The sequence below is a fragment of the Aquarana catesbeiana genome, linkage group LG03 (genome assembly GCF_042186555.1).
Source record: "Aquarana catesbeiana isolate 2022-GZ linkage group LG03, ASM4218655v1, whole genome shotgun sequence".
NCBI classification, from domain to species: Eukaryota; Metazoa; Chordata; class Amphibia; order Anura; family Ranidae; genus Aquarana; species Aquarana catesbeiana.
The window spans coordinates 126,544,291-126,563,482 of record NC_133326.1 but is presented as its reverse complement, the minus strand read 5'-3'; the positions used below and the strand labels follow the sequence as shown (position 1 = coordinate 126,563,482).

The 19,192-nt window shown below is 41.6% G+C and overlaps 1 protein-coding gene across 1 annotated transcript in view; it reads right to left on the bottom strand.

Moving 5' to 3' along the window:
- The window catches only part of NMB (neuromedin B), a 33,079-nt gene extending 14,306 nt beyond the window's left edge, over positions 1–18,773 (bottom strand). The window contains exon 1 of the mRNA XM_073623997.1: positions 18,526–18,773. Coding sequence (XP_073480098.1) covers positions 18,526–18,688 — 163 coding nt within the window. The 5' untranslated portion in view covers positions 18,689–18,773. The remainder of the gene's footprint in view (positions 1–18,525) is intronic.
- Positions 18,774–19,192: the final 419 nt, after the last annotated feature.

The following is a 19,192-nucleotide window of genomic DNA, read 5'->3' as shown; positions in this document are numbered from 1 at the left end:
TTGAGCCAACATCCGTCGGAAAAAATCCATGGATTTTGTTGTCGGAATGTCTGATCAATGTCCGACCGTGTGTACAGGGCATTAGAGTCACTGAACATAAGAGAATTCAATTTCAAGAATAAGTGAATAAGCCCAGCATACGTTGATTTGCTAGAGACAAGGATGGCAGATTATTTATTAGTAAGAGAATTCCTGCTTTGTAAAACTTTACTGAATCTAGTCATTAGAATTCAGCCTTAATTACAAAATATATGATTATAATAAAAATAATAATAATAATTAAAACTGAAAGTTCCAAATTCCCATTAACATATAGTTTTGACTTATCATATAGGGTATTTTTCTCCTAACTGTTTTTCTTTTTGGGATTTATTTATGTGGGGAGCAAAAATAGTTGTTAGCCATTAGCCGTTATAAAAGATGAGTAGTGGTTTGTAGGGATGAGCAAAATTCTGACTTTAACTTCAAAAATTGAAAGATTTAGATAAAATCTTACAAATTTGGCAAAATGCATTGGAGTTAAGGGATGAGGCATATTTACACATTATGGCAGACTTAACGCCTCCCCTGCAGCACCAGTGTGAGAGCCAGAGTGTTTTCACACTGGGGCGGTGTGCTTGCAGGACGTTAGAAAAAGTCCAGCAAGCAGCATCTTTCGGGCGGTGGAGGAGCAGTGTATATGGTGTATAGCCATGACAGCTGAAAGACAGACTACCCTGTGTCACCAGAAGTGGATTCCCTATATAGCCCTATGGAGAAATCACTTTTTGGTGAGGTTGTGTTTTCTCTCTATCCAAATCTAAGAAATCACATCTTTGTATAGAGACTACTATAAGCTATATAGAACTCTATAGAATTCTGTTGAAAAAATTAAATGACTTCATTAATCTCTTATCCAAAATATTCTACTTACATAAGAGCTCTACTGTATTATTGTACTGCACACTACATTAGTCTGTAATGACGCAGCATTTCCTCTATAAATACCAGACTATCTGGATGTTAGCATGAGTGCCTTGATGCAATGACACTAAATAAAAAAATTTAAATAATGTGTTGACGTGCAAACAAAGTTTTTTTACCATAGAGTGTGTGATCACAGCATCACAAACCTCAAAATCCACGTATGTGTTGAAATGTATAAAGTGCCTCCGTGCTGGTAAAATAAATATATAAATTATATATTATATATATATATATATATATATATATATATATATATATATATATATATATAAAATTGTATATTATACATTTTCGTGCAAACTCCAAAAAGTCAATACAAAATCAAATCAAATCAAAAACTTCATGTATGAAATATAGTGATTCAAATACATGCAAAAAAATATATTTAAAGTGATCCTGTGATCTAAGTGCACACACAATTAGCGTCAAAAATTCATATAAATAGTAACATCATTAAATATTGCAGTCCATTCCAAAATGAATCACAGCTTGTACTGGTGATAAAACTCGTGTTCTTGTGTTCACTCAGGTGCTCCCCCTTATGTGTGTAAGCTCACCTTAGAACGTGTGACCTCACAATTAAGTTCAGTCAGAACATGCTTGTGAACCACGTAAGACAAAAACAATTCCATAGCTCAACTCACCAACCAGTCTGCTGACTTGCTTTTGTCTTACATTTTATTATTAAACCATAACCCCTCTGACAGGGTACTCACATTTGCTGGGTGCTTCAGTGTACCATTTTATAAAAAGCCAAACAAAATGCCAAAAAAGCCGAAATAGTGTGTGTCTCCTTTCTGAGACAAGTCAGCTGTCTCCTGCTCCATCCTGTTCCTCCCCAACACGTGTCTATACAGGGATGAATTGTATCTTCCTCAGGGGGATTGTGATTGGACGGTTTACATGTCAGTTAATAAACACATTGACGGCAGCCATTTTCTTGTAGACCATGGACACTCTATCATCCGTAGACTCCAAGCATCACATAGAAATCAATGGTCACAAAGATTTGGCACCCTTATTCACCCATTTATAATTACGGAATCCTATTAGCTCCCCCCCATCTTGCTGTGGTCCCACACAGTGGGACCACAATTCACTTAGGGCCCTTTCACACTGGGGCGGTTTGCAGGCGCTGTTGCGCTAATAATAGCGCCTGCAAACCGACCTGAAACAGCCGCTGCTGTCTCTCCAGTGTGAAAGCCCTGAGGGCTTTCACACTGGAGCGGTGCGCTAGCAGGATGGGAAAAAAAGTCCTGCTAGCAGCATCTTCAGAGCGGAGTGTATACCGCTCCTTCACCGCTCCTGCCCATTGAAATCAATGGGGCACCGCGGCTATACCTGCAGAGGCTCTTTGCTGTGGTTTTAACCCTTTCTCGGCCGCTAGCGGGGGATAAAACCGCCCCGGCTAGCGGCCGAATACCGATGGTAAATCGCTGCTTACAATAGCGGCGTTTTACCGCCGACGCCGCCCCCGCCCCAGTGTGAAAGGGCCCTTACAAAAAACAATGCAGTTAATTAAAACATAGTACTCTAAGTAACCTCAGAACGATGCATAGGAGAAGACACACTACTTCTGACAGAGATGCCATTACACATACACAAATAAATCATGTTGCTGCACAGACTTAAATTAACATAACAACTGGCAATGTATATGCATAATAGCTGCAATCAATAAACACACCAGAATTATTATTAAAAATCATTAAAAGGACCTAAGCGAACCCTATCTAATACGGACACAGCGATTGGCAATAAATATGTAACTGCAATCAGTGAATAGATCAGAAAATAAATAAAATAAAATAAAAATGAAACCAAAAACATTTTTTTGTAAAAAATACACATATTATATATACACACACACACACACACACACACACACACACACACACACACAGATATATATATATATATATATATATATATATGTATATATTATATACACCCACATACATACATATATACACACAAAGTATATACCCCACAATATACCATCAAGGAACTGCTAGGAACTCACTATTACCACTAATTAATTAAAAACCAATAAAATTAATGCTATGATCCATATGCATAACACTAATTTAAAACCAATGAAAGCTGATGTTCTTGCATCTATGAACCCCTCCCTTTATAACATGTACACATTATGGGGTACATTGTCCCCATAGGTGCTGCAACATAACTGCAATAGATCGTAACCCCCCCCCACCACCACCACCACCACCACCACCTTCACCTTTAGTTATTATTCAAAAAACATTTTCAGATCAAATTATTTGTTTAACCCTCCAGGTGCCAGAGAGCCCAATTGGTGTATCCACCAAGATTCTTTCTTGCTGATCTCCCTTATATAATTGGAACCTCTCCAATGTCGCTTTGGGGCCTCTAGACCCCAACATTGCATGCCTTCCGGGATTTTATTATGCTTATCCCTAAAATACCCTGATGGATAGGAATATTCGCAAAGGTTTTGACAAGCACTAACATGTTCTTCCATTCTGACCTTCCATTCTGACCTTTGGTTCTGCCTACATAGATTAAGTTACATGGGCATTTAATAGCATATACAACTCCAATCGTATCACATGAGATGACATCTCTAATAGTGTACGACTGCTGGGTATTGGGATTAATAAAAGATTTAACTTTCCTAGTATTATTTGGGACCCTTACACAGCTATAGCATCCTCCACACCCATGGAACCCTTTGATGTCCCAAAACATCATCGGCCTAGGTGGAGGCGCTTCAACAACATTGTGTACTACTACTAATCTATCCCTTAACCACTTGCCGCCCGCCCTATTACAAAATGACGGCGGCAAAGTGGTTTGATATCCCTGACCGGACGTCATATGACGTGATCAGGATAGCAAGTCACTGTGCGGCCCCGAGGGCACGCATCGCGGCGATCGTTGTTGCGGGGTGTCAGTCTGACACCCTGCAACACAGATCTAGGTAAAGAGTCTCTGATGGAGACTCTTTACCACGTGATCAGCCGTGTCCAATCACGGCTGATCACGATGTAAAAAGGAAGAGCCGGTGATCGGCTTTTCCTCACTCGCGTCTGACAGACACGAGTAGAGGAGAGCCGATCGGCTGCTCTCCTGGCGGGGGGGTCTGTGCTGATTGTTTATCAGCACAGTCCACCCTCAGATCCTACCCAGGACCACAAGGGAAGCCGCCCAGGACCACCAGGATGGCCACCACAATGGACCACCAGGTATGCCCCCTAGACCCCCAGGGAAATACCAATATGTGCCCAGGCAGCTACCAATCTGTGCCCAGGCAGCTGCCAATCAGTTCCCACTCAAATGCCTACCACTGCCAGTGCCACCAGGGATGCCTATCAGTGCCGCATATAAGTGCTGCGTATCAGTGCCCATCAGTGCCACGTATCAGTGCCCATCAGTGCCCAGCAGTGCCACCTATCAGTGCCCATCAGTGCCCAGCAGTGCTGCCTATCAGTGCGACCTATCAGTGACACCCTATCAGTGCCCATCAGTGCTGCCTTTCAGTGCCCATCAGTGTCGCCTATCAGTGCCCATCAGTGCCAACCAGTGCCACCCAGTGCCACCCATGAGTGCCCATCAGTGCCGCCTATCAATGCCCATCAGTGCTGCATATCAGTGCCACCCATCAGTGCTGCCTACCAGTGCCCATCAGTGCCGCATATCAGTGCCCATCGTCAGTGCCCGTCAGTGCCCGCTCATTGGTGCCACCTCATCGGTGTCGCCGTATCTGTGCCTGTCAGTGCCGCCTTATCAGTGCCCATCAGTGAAAGAGAAAACTTACTTATTTACAAATTTTTTTAACAGAAACAAAAGCAAAACTTTTATTTTTTTCAAAATTATCGGTCTTTTTTTATTTGTTTAGCAAAAAATAAAAACCGCAAAGGTGATCAAATACCACCAAAAGAAAGCTCTATTTGTTCAAACAAAATGATAAAAATTTAGTTTGGGTACAGTGAAGCATGACCGCGCAATTGTCATTCAAACTGCGACAGCACTGAAAGCTGAAAATTGGTCTGGGCAGGAGGGTGTCTAAGTGCCCTGTATTGAAGTGGTTAAGATAGGGGCTCGCTTGTATACAATGTTTGGTTTATCGGGTATACTTCCTTTTAAATGTGGATATTGTTTGAGGACACCCCAGTATCTATTAATAATCCTTTCCACATCCTCATTCTGTAAATTATAGTCTAGGATAATAAAGGTACCCATATCATCATTGGTATCATCACTTGTATCTTTATCCCTTAACAGGCTATCCCTGTTTACATCTCTAATTTTCCCTCTTTCTGATTCCAGAAAACCAGCTTGATACCCCTTTTTCCTAAACATTTTACTTAATTTATCTGATCGTACCTCATAGTCCTCTTTTCTCGTACAATTCTTTCTTACTCGCATGAACTGTCCTCTGGGGATATTATTTATCCAGGGTTTATGGTGACAGCTAGTGGTGGGGGTATATGAATTGCGATCCATGTCCTTAAAGTACATTTTTGTTTCTATACCAAATAAGTATATTTGATCTCTAAATCCAGCAAAAGGAATGCTTTCTTTACTGATATCCCATGTTAACCTAATGTTTCGATCATTGTCATTCATGGATTGTCATTCATGGATAGGCCATCTATACCTTCAGTATCCCCTTTCCATATCAATAGTATATCATTAATGAAGCGTCTGTATAATATAAGCCTTGGATCCGGATCATATAAAACACCTTCCTCCACCCATTTTGACATATAAAGATTTGCGCCCATAGCGACGCCTCTTATTTGTAAGTAATAGATGTCTTCATACCAGAAATAGTTGTGTTTTAGGCAAAAATCTAAACTCTTAAGAATAAATCTACGATGTTTACGTTCTATATTGGTATTCTTTTTCAAAGCCCACTTAACCGCTTTCATAGCCCCCTGATGGTCAATATTGGTATACAATGAGGCCACATCAACGGTAGCCATCACCATATCTTCACTCCTTTCACATTCTTTTAGAAACTGTAGGGTATGTTTGGTATCCTTTAGAAAGGCCCTAGTTTCCTTTACCAGAGGTTGTAAATTAAGTTGCATTTAAGAGGGCGTTGATTCTGGTGTATAACTGAATGACATGGTGTCAGGGCTGGGCTCTTAGCAGCTCTCTTCTCTGTGCTCAGGCTACTCAGCTGTCGGATGATTGTCAGCACTCATTGTTTCCACAGTGGCTCATCTGGTTATCATTACCTGCTCATCAGTCCAGCCTACAGCCAGCCCCTTCTGGCTATTTAAATTGCCTTGTTCATTTCTTTCATGCCTTTGCCTTGGTCAACATATCCTGAGTGTCTCTGCTGAGTTACTGTTAAAGACTTTGCCCGGCTGACATTCCTTTTGGTTCCTGATCCTGATCTTTGACTTCCAACTACACTGATCCCTGGTTCCCTGATTACTGGCTTGTCTGATTACCCATTTTGGTTTCTGAACCCTGGCTTTGGTTTTGACTATGTTTCTGATCTGTACTATTTTGACTATTACATTTAAGGTCTAACTGTACAATCTCTACACAACCTCTGGAGATTTATCAAACTATGTAATATGAAGACCTACCTAAACCGTCCACTCAATTTGTATCCAATCAGTCAGATTGTAATATGTGTGGTAAGCTTAAAGTAGAACTATAGGCACATATTTTTTCATTTTGGATAGAGTAAGGGAGGGTTATAACCCCTGTCAATTTATTTTCACCATCTGTGTCTCATAGCCAAACAGGAAGTGAGAGGAATTTCCTGTCATTAGAACTAGTGTCCCCATTCTAACCTTTCCCCTCTATTATTTTTCTGGGGACAACCCAAATATTGATAGTTTTAAAAGACTCTTGGATGTGCATCTTAGTGAAAACAAGTTACAGGGATATAGAAAATGATTACCGACATTGACTCACGTACACCTACACAGGTTGAACTGGATGGACTAGTGTCTTTAGTCAACCTTATCAACTATGAAACCCCAAATTTTCTTTTACTTTCAATGATAATGGTAAACAGGACACATAGAGAGGTTAACCACTTGCTGACTGGGCACTTAAACCCAGTAGCGGCCCGTCCATAGGGGGCGCATGGGCACCACCCCCCCAAGTAAAAAATAAATAAATACATTTTTTTTTAAAAATGCCCTTTAAGAGTGTCCAGGCGCTGGACATATGGCAGTCTATGGGAATACGATTTTTAATTGGCGGGAACAGAGAAAGACTGGGCGGTGCTTTTTGCAGCCACTGCCGCATCACTTCTGATTTCCCTGCTCACTTCTGTGTGGAGAGCAGTGGCGTCACTCGCTATGGCAGTACGGAGCAGCTCTTGCTACTCCTAGCCTACCTCCTCCCTGTCCTCCACTTCCTACACATAGGCGTGCTCCAGGTGGACATCTCTCCCGCTGTGAGTGCCCCCAGGTAAGCATCAGACCTCTCTATGGGAAGCCTCCAATCGGCACATAGTACTCTGGCTTTAGTGAGTTGTTATGGGACTTTTCTCAGCTCTGCCGTCCTGGCTGTGTACTCCAAGGAACTGACAGGTCGGCAGATTGGGGATCTCAAGAATGTGAGGAGAGAGAATGTGAGTCAGTGAGACAGCATCATCTTTAACCCCTGCCAGGCTGAGCAGTAATTACTGCAACATCTCAGCCATATTTTTGGAGACAGTGGACGAAGGCAATGTGTAGGGGGATGGGGTCAATGTGTACATGGAGGATGCAATGCATGAGGGTGATGTGTAAAAGGAAGGGGGGTAAATGTGGAGAAGAGGGGGTATTGTGTACAGGGAGGGTGTACTACATACAGGGAGGGGGGGTTAATATGTACAGGGGAGGGGGTAATATGTATGGGGGTAATATGTACAGGGGAGTAATATGTACAGGAGGGGGTAATATGTACAGGAGGGGGTAATATGTAGAGGGGGTAATAAAATGTACAGGAGGGGGTAATATGTACAGGGGGTAATACGTACAGGGAGGGGCTGTAATATGTACAGGAGGGGGTAATATGTACAGGAGGGGATAATATGTACTGGGGGGGTAATATGTACAGTGAGGGGGGTAATATGTACAGGAGGGGGTAATATGTACAGGGGGGTAATATGTACAGGGAGGGGTAATATGTACAGGGAGGGAGGTTCATATATACAGGAGCAGGTTATATGTACATGGAGGGGGGTTAATATGTACAGGTGGGTGTAATATGTACAGGGAGGGGGTAATATGTACGGGAGGGGGTAATATGTACAGGAGGGGGTAATATGTACAGGGAGGGGTAATATGTATCGGGAGGGGTAATATGTAAAAGGAGGGTGTAATATGTACAGGAGGTGGTAATATGTACAGAAGGGGATAATATGTTCAGGAGGGGCTAATATGTACAGGGAGGGGGTTAATATGTACAGGAGGGGTTAATATGTACAGGGGGGTAATAAAATGTACAGGAGGGGGTAATATGTACAGGGGGTAATATGTACAGGGAGAGGGGTAGTATGTACAGAAGGGGATAATATGTACAGGGGGGGTAAAATGTACAGGGGGATAATATGTACAGGAGGGTGTAATATATCTGTGACTGAGGCTGCACTATATACCCTGATCTGTGACTGAGGCTACACTATATACCCTCATCTGTACTGGGGCTGCACTATATACCCTGATCTGTGACTGAGGCTGCACTATATACCCTGATCTGTGAGGCTGAGCTTTACACTCTGTCCTGTGATGCTGGGGCTGTATAATATGTCCTGTGATGCTGGGGCTATATATTCTGTCCTGTCATGCTGGGGCTGTATACTCTGTCCTGTGATGCTGGGGCTGTATACTCTGTTCTATGATGCTGGGGCTGTATAGTCTGTCCTGTGATGCTGGGGCTGTAAACTCTTTCCTGTGATGCTGGGGCTGTATACTCTGTCAAAGAGAATAATCGACACCAGTGAAAGAAAGGGTTTAGAAAAAGATACCACATATAGAGCCACATAGATATAGTGTCTGAAATAATACCTAGTTAATTATAACAAAATAGAAATGTATTGTATAAATACACAATAGTAGATTACACAGAATATAAAATCAATGAACCTCCACCATTCACCATCTAATGACAACGTTGTCAATGACCAGACAAATACAGACAGACTAACAAACATGTAATGAAACATATTTACTACACGTGCATAAATATATGGGCCATAGAAATGCTATATGAATGTAAGCAATGTGGCAATATCAGACATAGAGGCAGGCAGTCCTATTATGGAAGGATAGAAAAATAGCAAAAACTTGTATAACTCAAAGTCATTCAAAATCGTAAGATTGGAAATTATTGCCAAAACAAGCTTTTGATGGCTGTTGGGGGTATACGGCAAAGGGATATTGGCATATTGGTTTAAAGCAAATGAATATCCATTTCGTGAGCACTAAAATATGTTGCAATCCATAGGGCACAGGAAAATAGCCTGCACACGGTCATTAGTTGCAGAGACCAAATTGACTGGATAACAGGAGCATAGCGGGTAGGTATATAGTGTAATCTACCTTACCTGAGATGTAGACAATAGTATGCTACAGATGTTCAGTAGTCCATTTCACTTATGATGGAAAAAGCAATAGTGTTCAATAGAAGTGAATATCAAACAGCTGAGCGAGGAATCACCTCATGTGTCAATCTTACAATTTTGAATGACTTTGAGTTATACAATTTTTTGCTAGTTTTCTATCCTTCCATAATAGGACTGCCTGACTCTACGTCAGATGTTGCCACATTGCTTACATTCATATAGCATTTCTATGGCCCATATATTTATGCATGTGTAGTGAATACGTTCACTTATATGTTTGCTAGTCTGTTAGTCTGTCTGGTCATTGACAACATTATCATTAGATAGTGAACGGTGGAGGTTCATTGATTTTATATTCTGTGTAATCAACTATTGTGTATTTATACAATTAATACATTTATTTTGTTATAATGAACTAGATATTATTCCAGAAACTATATCTCTGTGGCTCTATATGTGGTATCTTTTTCTACACCCTTACTTTCTCTGGTGTCGTTTCTTCTCTTTATCGTATGGTCAGCCACTGAGCCCCACCCATCCACAGGGTGAGTAGATGAGTGTCTGGCTTTTCTTATTGTCTAGTTTGGTTTCCATACTTTTTTCTGTCTTTTCTGCTGTATACTCTGTCCTGTGATGCTGTGGCTGTATACTCTGTCCTGTGATGCTGAGCTGTATACTCTGTCCTGTGATGCGGGGGCTGTATACACTGTCCTCCGGTGTGGGGCTGTATGCTCTGTCCTGTGATGCTGGGCTTGTATACTCTGTACTGTGATGCTGGGGCTGTATACTCTGTGCTGTGATGCTGGGGCTGTATAATCTGTGCTGTGATGCTGGGGCTGTATACTCTGTGCTGTGATGCTGGGCTGTATACTCTGTGCTGTGATGCTGGGCTGTATACTCTGTGCTGTGATGCTGAGCTGTATACTCCTGACACTATGGGTGGAAGCAAGTGGAATACAGGGGACAGAGTGAGTAGATTCTATAAGGGGTGGGGCTTATGAGAAGTGGGAGGGGTCAAAAAAGAAGGGGTCTCCCCCATCCTAAAACTTCACCAGCCGCCACTGCTTAAACCCCCTTCCTGCCAAGGCCAATTTTCAGCTTTCAGTGCTCTCACACTTTGAATGACAATTGCGCAGTCATGCAACACTGTACCCAAATGAAATTTTTATCATTTTTTTCCCCCACAAATAGAGATTTTTTTTTGGTGGTATTTAATCACTGCTGGGTTTTTCATTTTTTGCTAAAAAAAACAAAACAAAAATAGACTGAAAATTTTGAAAAAAGAAAAACTGTCTCAGATTGTTATAAAATTTTGAAAACAGGTAATTTTTCACTTTAATTGATGTGCGCTGATGGGCTGCACTGATGGGCACTGATAGGCTGCACTGATGGGTACTGATAAGGCAGCACTGGTAGGTGGCACTGAAAGGTAGCACTGATAGGTGGTGCCGAGAGGTAGCACTGATGGGTGGCACTGAAGGGCACCGATAGGCGGCACTGATAGGGGCCACTGGTGGGCACCACTGATAGGCAGCACTGATAGGCAGCACTGATAGTCCCTCTGTCAGAAGCCGGTGATCAGCTTTTTTTTTCCCTCAGGCTGCTGGTTTGCCGGTCTTTTGTTTACATCATGTGATCAGCTGTCATTGGCTGACAGCTGATCATGTGGTAAGGGGCCAGGTTCGGCCTTTTATTCCGATCTGTGATCAGCTGAGTCTCATTGACTCGGTGATCACAGAGTGCGCTGCGTGCATTCCCCAGGCGGCCCGCAGGCAGCTCATGCACGGGAGGCCATCTATTGATGGCCTCCCGGCAATCGAGGCCCAGGCTGTAGCCGTCATTGGGCTAAAATGTGTGCGAGGTGGTTAAATCTCCTTAACAGGGGCACATACAGCAATAAAAACTGACTGGTGTTCTAATCTATCTCTACTCTATGCAAGACTAAAAAAAAAGATTTGCCTTTTAGTTATACTTTAAACCCAAATATCTGTAAAAACATGGCAGAGGCTCTCACAATTTTCCAGGCTATCCTAAACGTAAAAAAAAGTTGGAATACAGTACATGAATTTCTAACTGTATATAATGGTGCCATGTACATTCAAACTCACCTCAACCTGTTATCACATTCTCAAATGCATAAAATAATCCTGCAAAGAAGAACATTGTGGCCACCCCTATACCAAATTATATTTTACATTTTACACTGATGAGAAAAAATAACTTTGATACAAGTGATTCTGCCTAGAAGTAAAAAATGGTTTTATTTGCAATATTATTTGATAACATGTTTCACTAAAATAGAAACACTGGGAAAACAGAAATTAATTTCCTGGAACGATCGCTATTATTTTTCTAGATAAAACTGATCATGATGGTTCCTGCACACTCCCTGTCCAATGGATGGCAAGACAATTTAAATCTGAATGTTCACATGTGGATTGCTTACAAAAATAATTTTTGTGATATTCAGATTACACCAGAATGTCAGACTGTTGTCCTATATCTATTGCAGCCTTGCAGCATGATTGTGACTTAAAAGATAGCTGTCCTCTGCTCCTATTGAGATTTTGAACCACACATTTACCCCTAGTATGCTACAGATATTTATCTGTATGGTGTCAGTGTTACTTTGTGGCCTCATGCACATGGATGTATGAATTTATACTCCAAATATGCTGCATTTTTTTTGCCAAAATGTAAGCTTGTGTATGTATGTGGGTTTATGCACGTATACAGGCATGTTCATGCACGTATGTACGCAAGTTTATACGTGTATGACATTGAGCATAAATGCATTGTACTGGACGGAATATTATTTTAATCTAGCCATTGGAATTTTTTTCAATTTTTTTTTGCCTGTAAACACTCCTCTTCAAGTATGCCTTCAGCTGCTAGAGGATGTCGAATGACAAAACACGTAGGGCGGGGCTAGGACGTGACATCACCACGCATGTTGAGATCGTGCTCGCGGCTGGAGGTGATTTGGCTATATGATTGTGCTTTTAATACTGGTGTCAGTGGAGACACAACAAAATGTAAGTGTTTTGAATGTTTTTAAAAATAAATAAGTTCCAGATGAATTTAAGCTGATTCATGTGATTGTGGAATATATTAAATGTATATCGGTGAATGCCTTTGAAGTGGAGGAGCAAGCAGCTGCAGATTGTATCTCCCAGTGGGTTATGTCTGGGTGTCCTCTCTGGGACAAAGGAGTGGTCACAAGATTTCTCAGGAGGAGCATGGACCTGAGCAGCAAGAATTTTGTCACCCAAAGGAGAAGTGAGCCTGGTGCGAACCGTAGCCAGAATACTATCAGAAGGAATCACAGGAACCAGAACCGGCTCCATCTTGGAAGTGGAGGAAAATTGTCGTGACAAAGCGTCAGCCCTTACATTCTTGGTACCGGGTAAGAATGAGGCAATGTAATTGAAACTAGACAAGAAAAGAGCCCATTGCGCCATTCTGGTAGAGAGTTGTTTAGCCTCAAACAAGAATGTGAGATTCTTAGGGTCAGTAAGAATGAGAACCGGCACAGTGGTACCTTCGAGGAGATGTCTCCATTTTTTCAGGGCTAAAATGATCGCTAACAGCTCTCTGTTACCAGTCTCCTAATTGCAGGTAGGACATTGAGACAGAAGGGCGCCAACTCAAGTCTCAGAAGCATCAACCTCAAGGATAAAAGGTAATGTAGGATCAGGATGTGCCAACACTGGAGCAGAAACAAAGGCAGCTTTGAGACTCTCAAAGGCCTTAATGGACTCCGGAGACGAACTCTGTGGGCTACCGCCCTTTCTGGTCACATCAGTCAGGGGCTTGACCAGAGACAAGAAGTTACGAACTTCTGATAATAGTTGGCAAAGCCAAGAAAATGCTGCAGGGGACATAAACCCATGGCTCGGGGCCACTATAGGACTGCTGATAGTTTCTCTGGGTCCATCGAAAAACCAGCAGTGGAAATTACATAACCCAGGAATTTATCCTGTTCACAATGGAATTCACACTTCTCCAATTTACAATAGAGATTGTTCTCTCTTAGTTTCTGAAGCACACGACAGACATCTGTGTGGTGGCTCTCCAAGGACTTGAAAAATATGAGGATATCGTCGAGATAAATCACCACACATAACTGCAACAAATCTCAGAGGACATCGTTAATAAATTCCTGGAAAACTGCCGGGGCCTTACAAAGGCCAAAAGGTATTATGAGGTACTCATAATGACCTGTTCTGGTATTAAACGCCATTTCCACTCGCCACCCTCCTTAATCCTCACAAGATTATATGCCCCTCTCAAATCAAGCTTTGTGAAAACCGTTGCTCCCTTGAGGTTGTCAAATAATCAACAGACTCGGATAGGCATTCTTAATCGTAAAACGATTGAGACCCCTATAATCAATACAAGGTCTCAGTTCACCACTCTTCTTCTTCACAAAGAAGAAACCAGCACCAGCAGGAGACGAGGATTTGCAGATGAAACCTCGAGAAAGTGCGTCTGCACTATACTCCTCCATGGCCTTATCCTCCAAGACCGACAAAGGATAAACCCGGCCACTAGGGGGTATGGCACCAGGTTGAAAGTCAATTGCGCAATCATATGACCGGGGTTTGGAGGCAAACTACCGGTTTGACCTTTGTCAAAGACATAGCTAAAATTGCGGTACTCCTCCGGCAGGGAGGAGAGTGAAGAGGTGCACAGGACCTTATCTACCTTCTGGAAGCATGTCTTACTGCATTGTGACAACCAGGAGAGAACCTCAGCATGGAGCCAATCAAAAGAGGGGCTGTGCCTCTGTAACCAAGGATAACCAATAACCAGCGGAAACTTGGTGAGGAAATAACTTGGAATTGGATTATCTCATGGTGAAGAGCCCCTACTATCATGGACAACGGAACCGTCTCATGACTCACATGGGCAGGCTGTAGAGGTCTCCCGTCAAGAGCCTAAATGGCAAGTGGAGTGTCACGCAGCTGCAGCGGAATCGAGTGCTTCGATACAAAGGCAGTATCAATGAACAGGCCTGCAGCCCCAGAGTCGATTAAAGCCTGTATCTCGACGGACGACTCAGCCCAAGAAAGGGTAACCGAAACCAGGGGCTTATCTTCTGGATAACTGGGGACGAAACAACGCCAACTAAGGTCTGTCCATGATAAGACCTCAAGGTTCGGGCGTTCCCTGGATGGGTAGTACAAAACTTCAAAAAGTGACCTGCCTGGCCACAATAAAGGCACAATCTCTCCCTCCTCCTAAGGGTTCTCTCATCCGCAGAGAGACACGTGAAGCCCAAGTGCATGGGTTCATCTTCACTGACCAACTCGATACCAGGAGGCAAGGGAGGTGAGGGAGGCACGGGTAGGACTGCAAAGCTCGGAGACAAATGTACAGGAGGCTTCTGCAAGCGCTCCTTAAAAGAGAGTCTTTCTCTAAATCTGGAGTCAATGAGATTGGCAAACACGATCAACTTCTCCAGCTCAGTGGGTATATCTTGGGCTGCTATCTCATCCTTGATGGTATCCGAGAGACCATGAGAAAAAGTAGCCACGAGGGCCTCATTGTTCCATGCAACCTCTGCTGCCAGTGTACGGAATTCAATGGCGAAATCGGCAACAGTTCTCGTACTCTGTTTGATGGACATGAGGCACTTGGCAGCAGAAGTGGAGCGTGCAGGAACGTCAGATACCCTTTAAAAGAAGCCAAAAACTCAGGGTAACTCAAGACAACAGGTTTTTGCGTCTCCCATAGAAGGTTTGCCCAGGCCAAGGCTCTCTCAGAAAGCAAAGATATCACAAAACCTACTTTGCTTCTATCTGTGGGAAGCACCTGGGGCAGCATCTCAAAGTATATCTCAACCTGGTTGAGAAACCCTCTGCATTGGACTGGATCAATAAAACGTAAAAGCTGATCGTTGTCTATGCAGACTTGCACCAGATTTTACACTCTTCAGTTTTGGTAAATCAACCCTGAAAAAAGGAGGGGTGTGGAGGTGCCAACTGTGGTAGCTTGTTTATGCAAAAATAAAAGTTAGTGTAACAATTACACTTACTGGTTTGCAGGGTGGAGGTGTTTCTTTGAGATTTAAAAGTGTCCTGGGATGTGCTGTGATCTTGTTTCCGGCTCGGATTTCATTCCTTCAGGTGTCTGGGTGTGGAGTCTGTACACAGGCTGAACCACTGCATCCAGTGCATGGAAAGCTCCACACTGACCACTCTGGAGTGCAGAAGAGGAAATGACGTCACTGATGCACGGCAAACGTCCAGGCTGGTGTTGGGGATAATGCAGGGATAGTAGAGGTAATGGACACCCTCTGAGGATGGCTGCCTCCTCATTCTAGAATTTACCTGCCTTATTTTAATGTGCTATTATAGCTACCATTGTACTATTTACCTTAGACATCACATGTTGCGGAGCGCCGGAAAACCCCCCCTTTTGGTAAATCAACCCCAATGCTGTGTACGTGGGCGTAGGGTAAACAAACATGCCACAGTATATCTTTGTGGATAGAAAGATTTAATCTACATATTAAACATTATAATACACTCTACACATGTTTCCATGAAGATTTACAAATGGTTTATCAAGTCTTTCATACAATGCTGTTTAAGGTGCATTAGGTAATGGCTAATATGTTTAGATAATAATATGTTACAGAGAATAGAGCTCAAATTGCTTGTGTATTAAACATTTAAAATAGTCACGATTACACTAATTGTATTGCATAGGTACAAGTCATTTCTAGTGTAACAGTAATCAGGTGAAATACATGTTGCAATTGGTTTGTTTTATGGTGGATCACTGCATACACGAGCGTAATAAATACTATATCATGTTGACTAAGTGGTTAATACCTTGCTTTGCCTTGGTATGGTCCTGGGTTTAATTGCCCTTTGAGACACAATTGAAATATCCAGTTCATGTTTTTGTATAGGTTTCCTTTCCCTATCACATATCAAAGATGTACTGGTATGTTAACTGGCATCTTGCACTAGTGACCCTTGTCCAAATTTCCTACTCTACCATGGCCAGCTGAAGCCCATTATGAGGAAGAAGGAGGGCTGGGTGCAAAGCTAGATCAATTACTTAGGTTGTTACTTAACAGTTACTTAAGAAAGTGAATCATATCTATAGTTCATATAAATTCTTGTCTAAAACAAAATACCTATCAAGGGAAAAACCAAGATGATGAAAAAGGACAAAGGGGAGCTCCTAAGCCAAAAACTAAATATTTGTGGTCACTGGTCCTGAGTCGCTGGGAAGGGTTGCACATTTAAAGCTGACCAGAGCACAGTTGAATGTATATTCCCCGTTTTATGGTTAATTAACTTAGATTTACTTTTCTGTTTCTTGTTTGGATATTAGGAAACAGGGTAAACCAGACTTTCTCAACCTTTTTAACATGGAGGAGTCCTTGCAATAACTTTCTTGTCTCAGAGAACCCCTGCTAACGCATACTATATCTACAACTCTTGGTACATTAGTGTGATCAGTGGGAAGAATGCTCCTTACATTTGTGATCGGTATAAATTATCCCCCAATTACAGAAAGCTAAAACGATCATTGGTGTCAGCGGAAACTTATTTGAGAAGCAGAAATTGCTCCTTGTTTAAGGAACCTCAAGGGACCCTGTTTAAAAAAAAAGTCTGGGGCTGAAATTAATACAACCAAAATAATTATGTTCTTTTTGTGTGAAGTACAAAAACACTTTTGGAACATAATATTTTTTCCCACTTTCCTTTTTTCTGCCTGCAAGCAATATGCAGCTATTAAAAATGTTACTTAATCTCCCTGCTTTGTAATTAGTGGGAGTCCTCCTGGATTTGTTTTCTGCTCAGGATGGAACATAGGACAATAATGTGGCAGAAGCTGCGCACAAGCAGGTTTATTTCATAACACCATCTAAACTCAGGATCAGCATTTTAGGAAGATATTCATGTATGTATAATGTAACTACAGTAGGAGGATGTATTTTTTCCATAAGTTTGCATTATCACTAAAGTAGTAGAATCTGTGTAGTCTAAGGTTGCAGGAAAACTTTAACTTAAAAACCATTTTTAATTATCGGCCACACAGATTTATATAGCATATCAGTATATAAATTCATCTAAAACCTTCCACAGATTTTTAGAACCTAATGTCAAATAACTAGAGAACCCCATCCTTTTTGTTTAGATAACTAGCTGTTCATATATATTGTCCAAGCCTGTTCCTGTAATGTTTTCTGTTATATTTAATAGTAATATATCCTTCATTCAAAATAACTTTATAGAATCAACATACAGTGAAAATGACTGGTCTTACCTTGCATCATCCAAAACATATTGTTATAATGTAGAAACAACACAATTGAGTACTGCTTGGACCTTAGAGTAAGGAAATATACCCAAAAGCTTTTCCTAAAAATGAGTTAGTGCAAACAAAAAAAAGCATCACAGTCAGTACTCAAATGTGTTGTTGTAAGCACACTATATGGTTACAAACACCTTAAAGTTGAAAAAGAAAATTTAGACAATAGTTACGTATATATTGTTTTTTTTATGATGCCCTAGTCATTCAATCATGTTGTTACAGAAAGTTATTGTGCAACATGTAGATACGTACAGTATTCTACTTATATAAAAAATAACATTTCAGTAAGTCCTTTTTTGGGGTGACAATTTCTTTTTTCAGAAATTTAACATTTCATTTTACTATAGGGATTTTTTTTAAAAAATCAGTGTTAACTGTATATTATAAACTGGACTGACTATTCAACAATCCTATAACTTGACTCAACAATAAGCCATTGTTGTCAGATTGTGTGACCAGCCTATTGCTGAAATCTTCTTGTCAAGTGTCAAGTCAGTCCTTTTTATGTCACTTTCTCTTACTTGAACACAATGACTTTGTAATAGATTTAGCAGTTTTGCCATCTTTTCCCTTGTCTGACACTAATCCTTTAATACAATAATAGCTTGCATGTCAATAGGTCTGCATGTGTCTATTATGAAGATTCCACTCACCAATTGCCCACTGATTCCCTGCTCTCTGAAGCACATTGATTTTGCCTAATTTGCCAGTTTCCTCCGTGAACTCCACGCAAACAGAGAGCGAGATGAAGGAGAAGAGCAGCAGGTTAGCCAGGAAGCCAATGGGCAGGATTCTGATGGCAGGAACTGCAGTCATGTCTGTGCTGTGTTCTCTGTAGAGATGTGATAGTCTGAGGGATGCCTTTGTTGATCTCTCCTCTCTGCCCTCAGTCACTTTATATAGTAGGTGCTCAGGGAGGGGGGGCAGCATCCTTGTGATGACTTATACACGCGTTTGCTTACTCTGCAGGGCTTAACCCTACATCATCCACAGTGATTGTGGATAAAAATGCACAGGTGTATGGGAAAAATTTAATATGCATGACAGAGCTGGGATGTCATGCTACAGGTGCAGCTGCTGAACTCCAGAGTAGATATCCAAGGCAGTTATTGTAACCCTTGCACTTCTGTCCTAGCTGGAAAACATATCTACAGTGGGTGAATATACTAAACTGGTGAAATTAAAGAGTGCAATTGCGCAACACTGAAGGCTAAATTTACAAAGCTTAAACACTTATGTACCATAATCCTAATTTTCAGCTATGTGTTTATTTTTTAGCTCTCATTGCTGAAAACGACATTTGTTATGGCAAACGAAAAC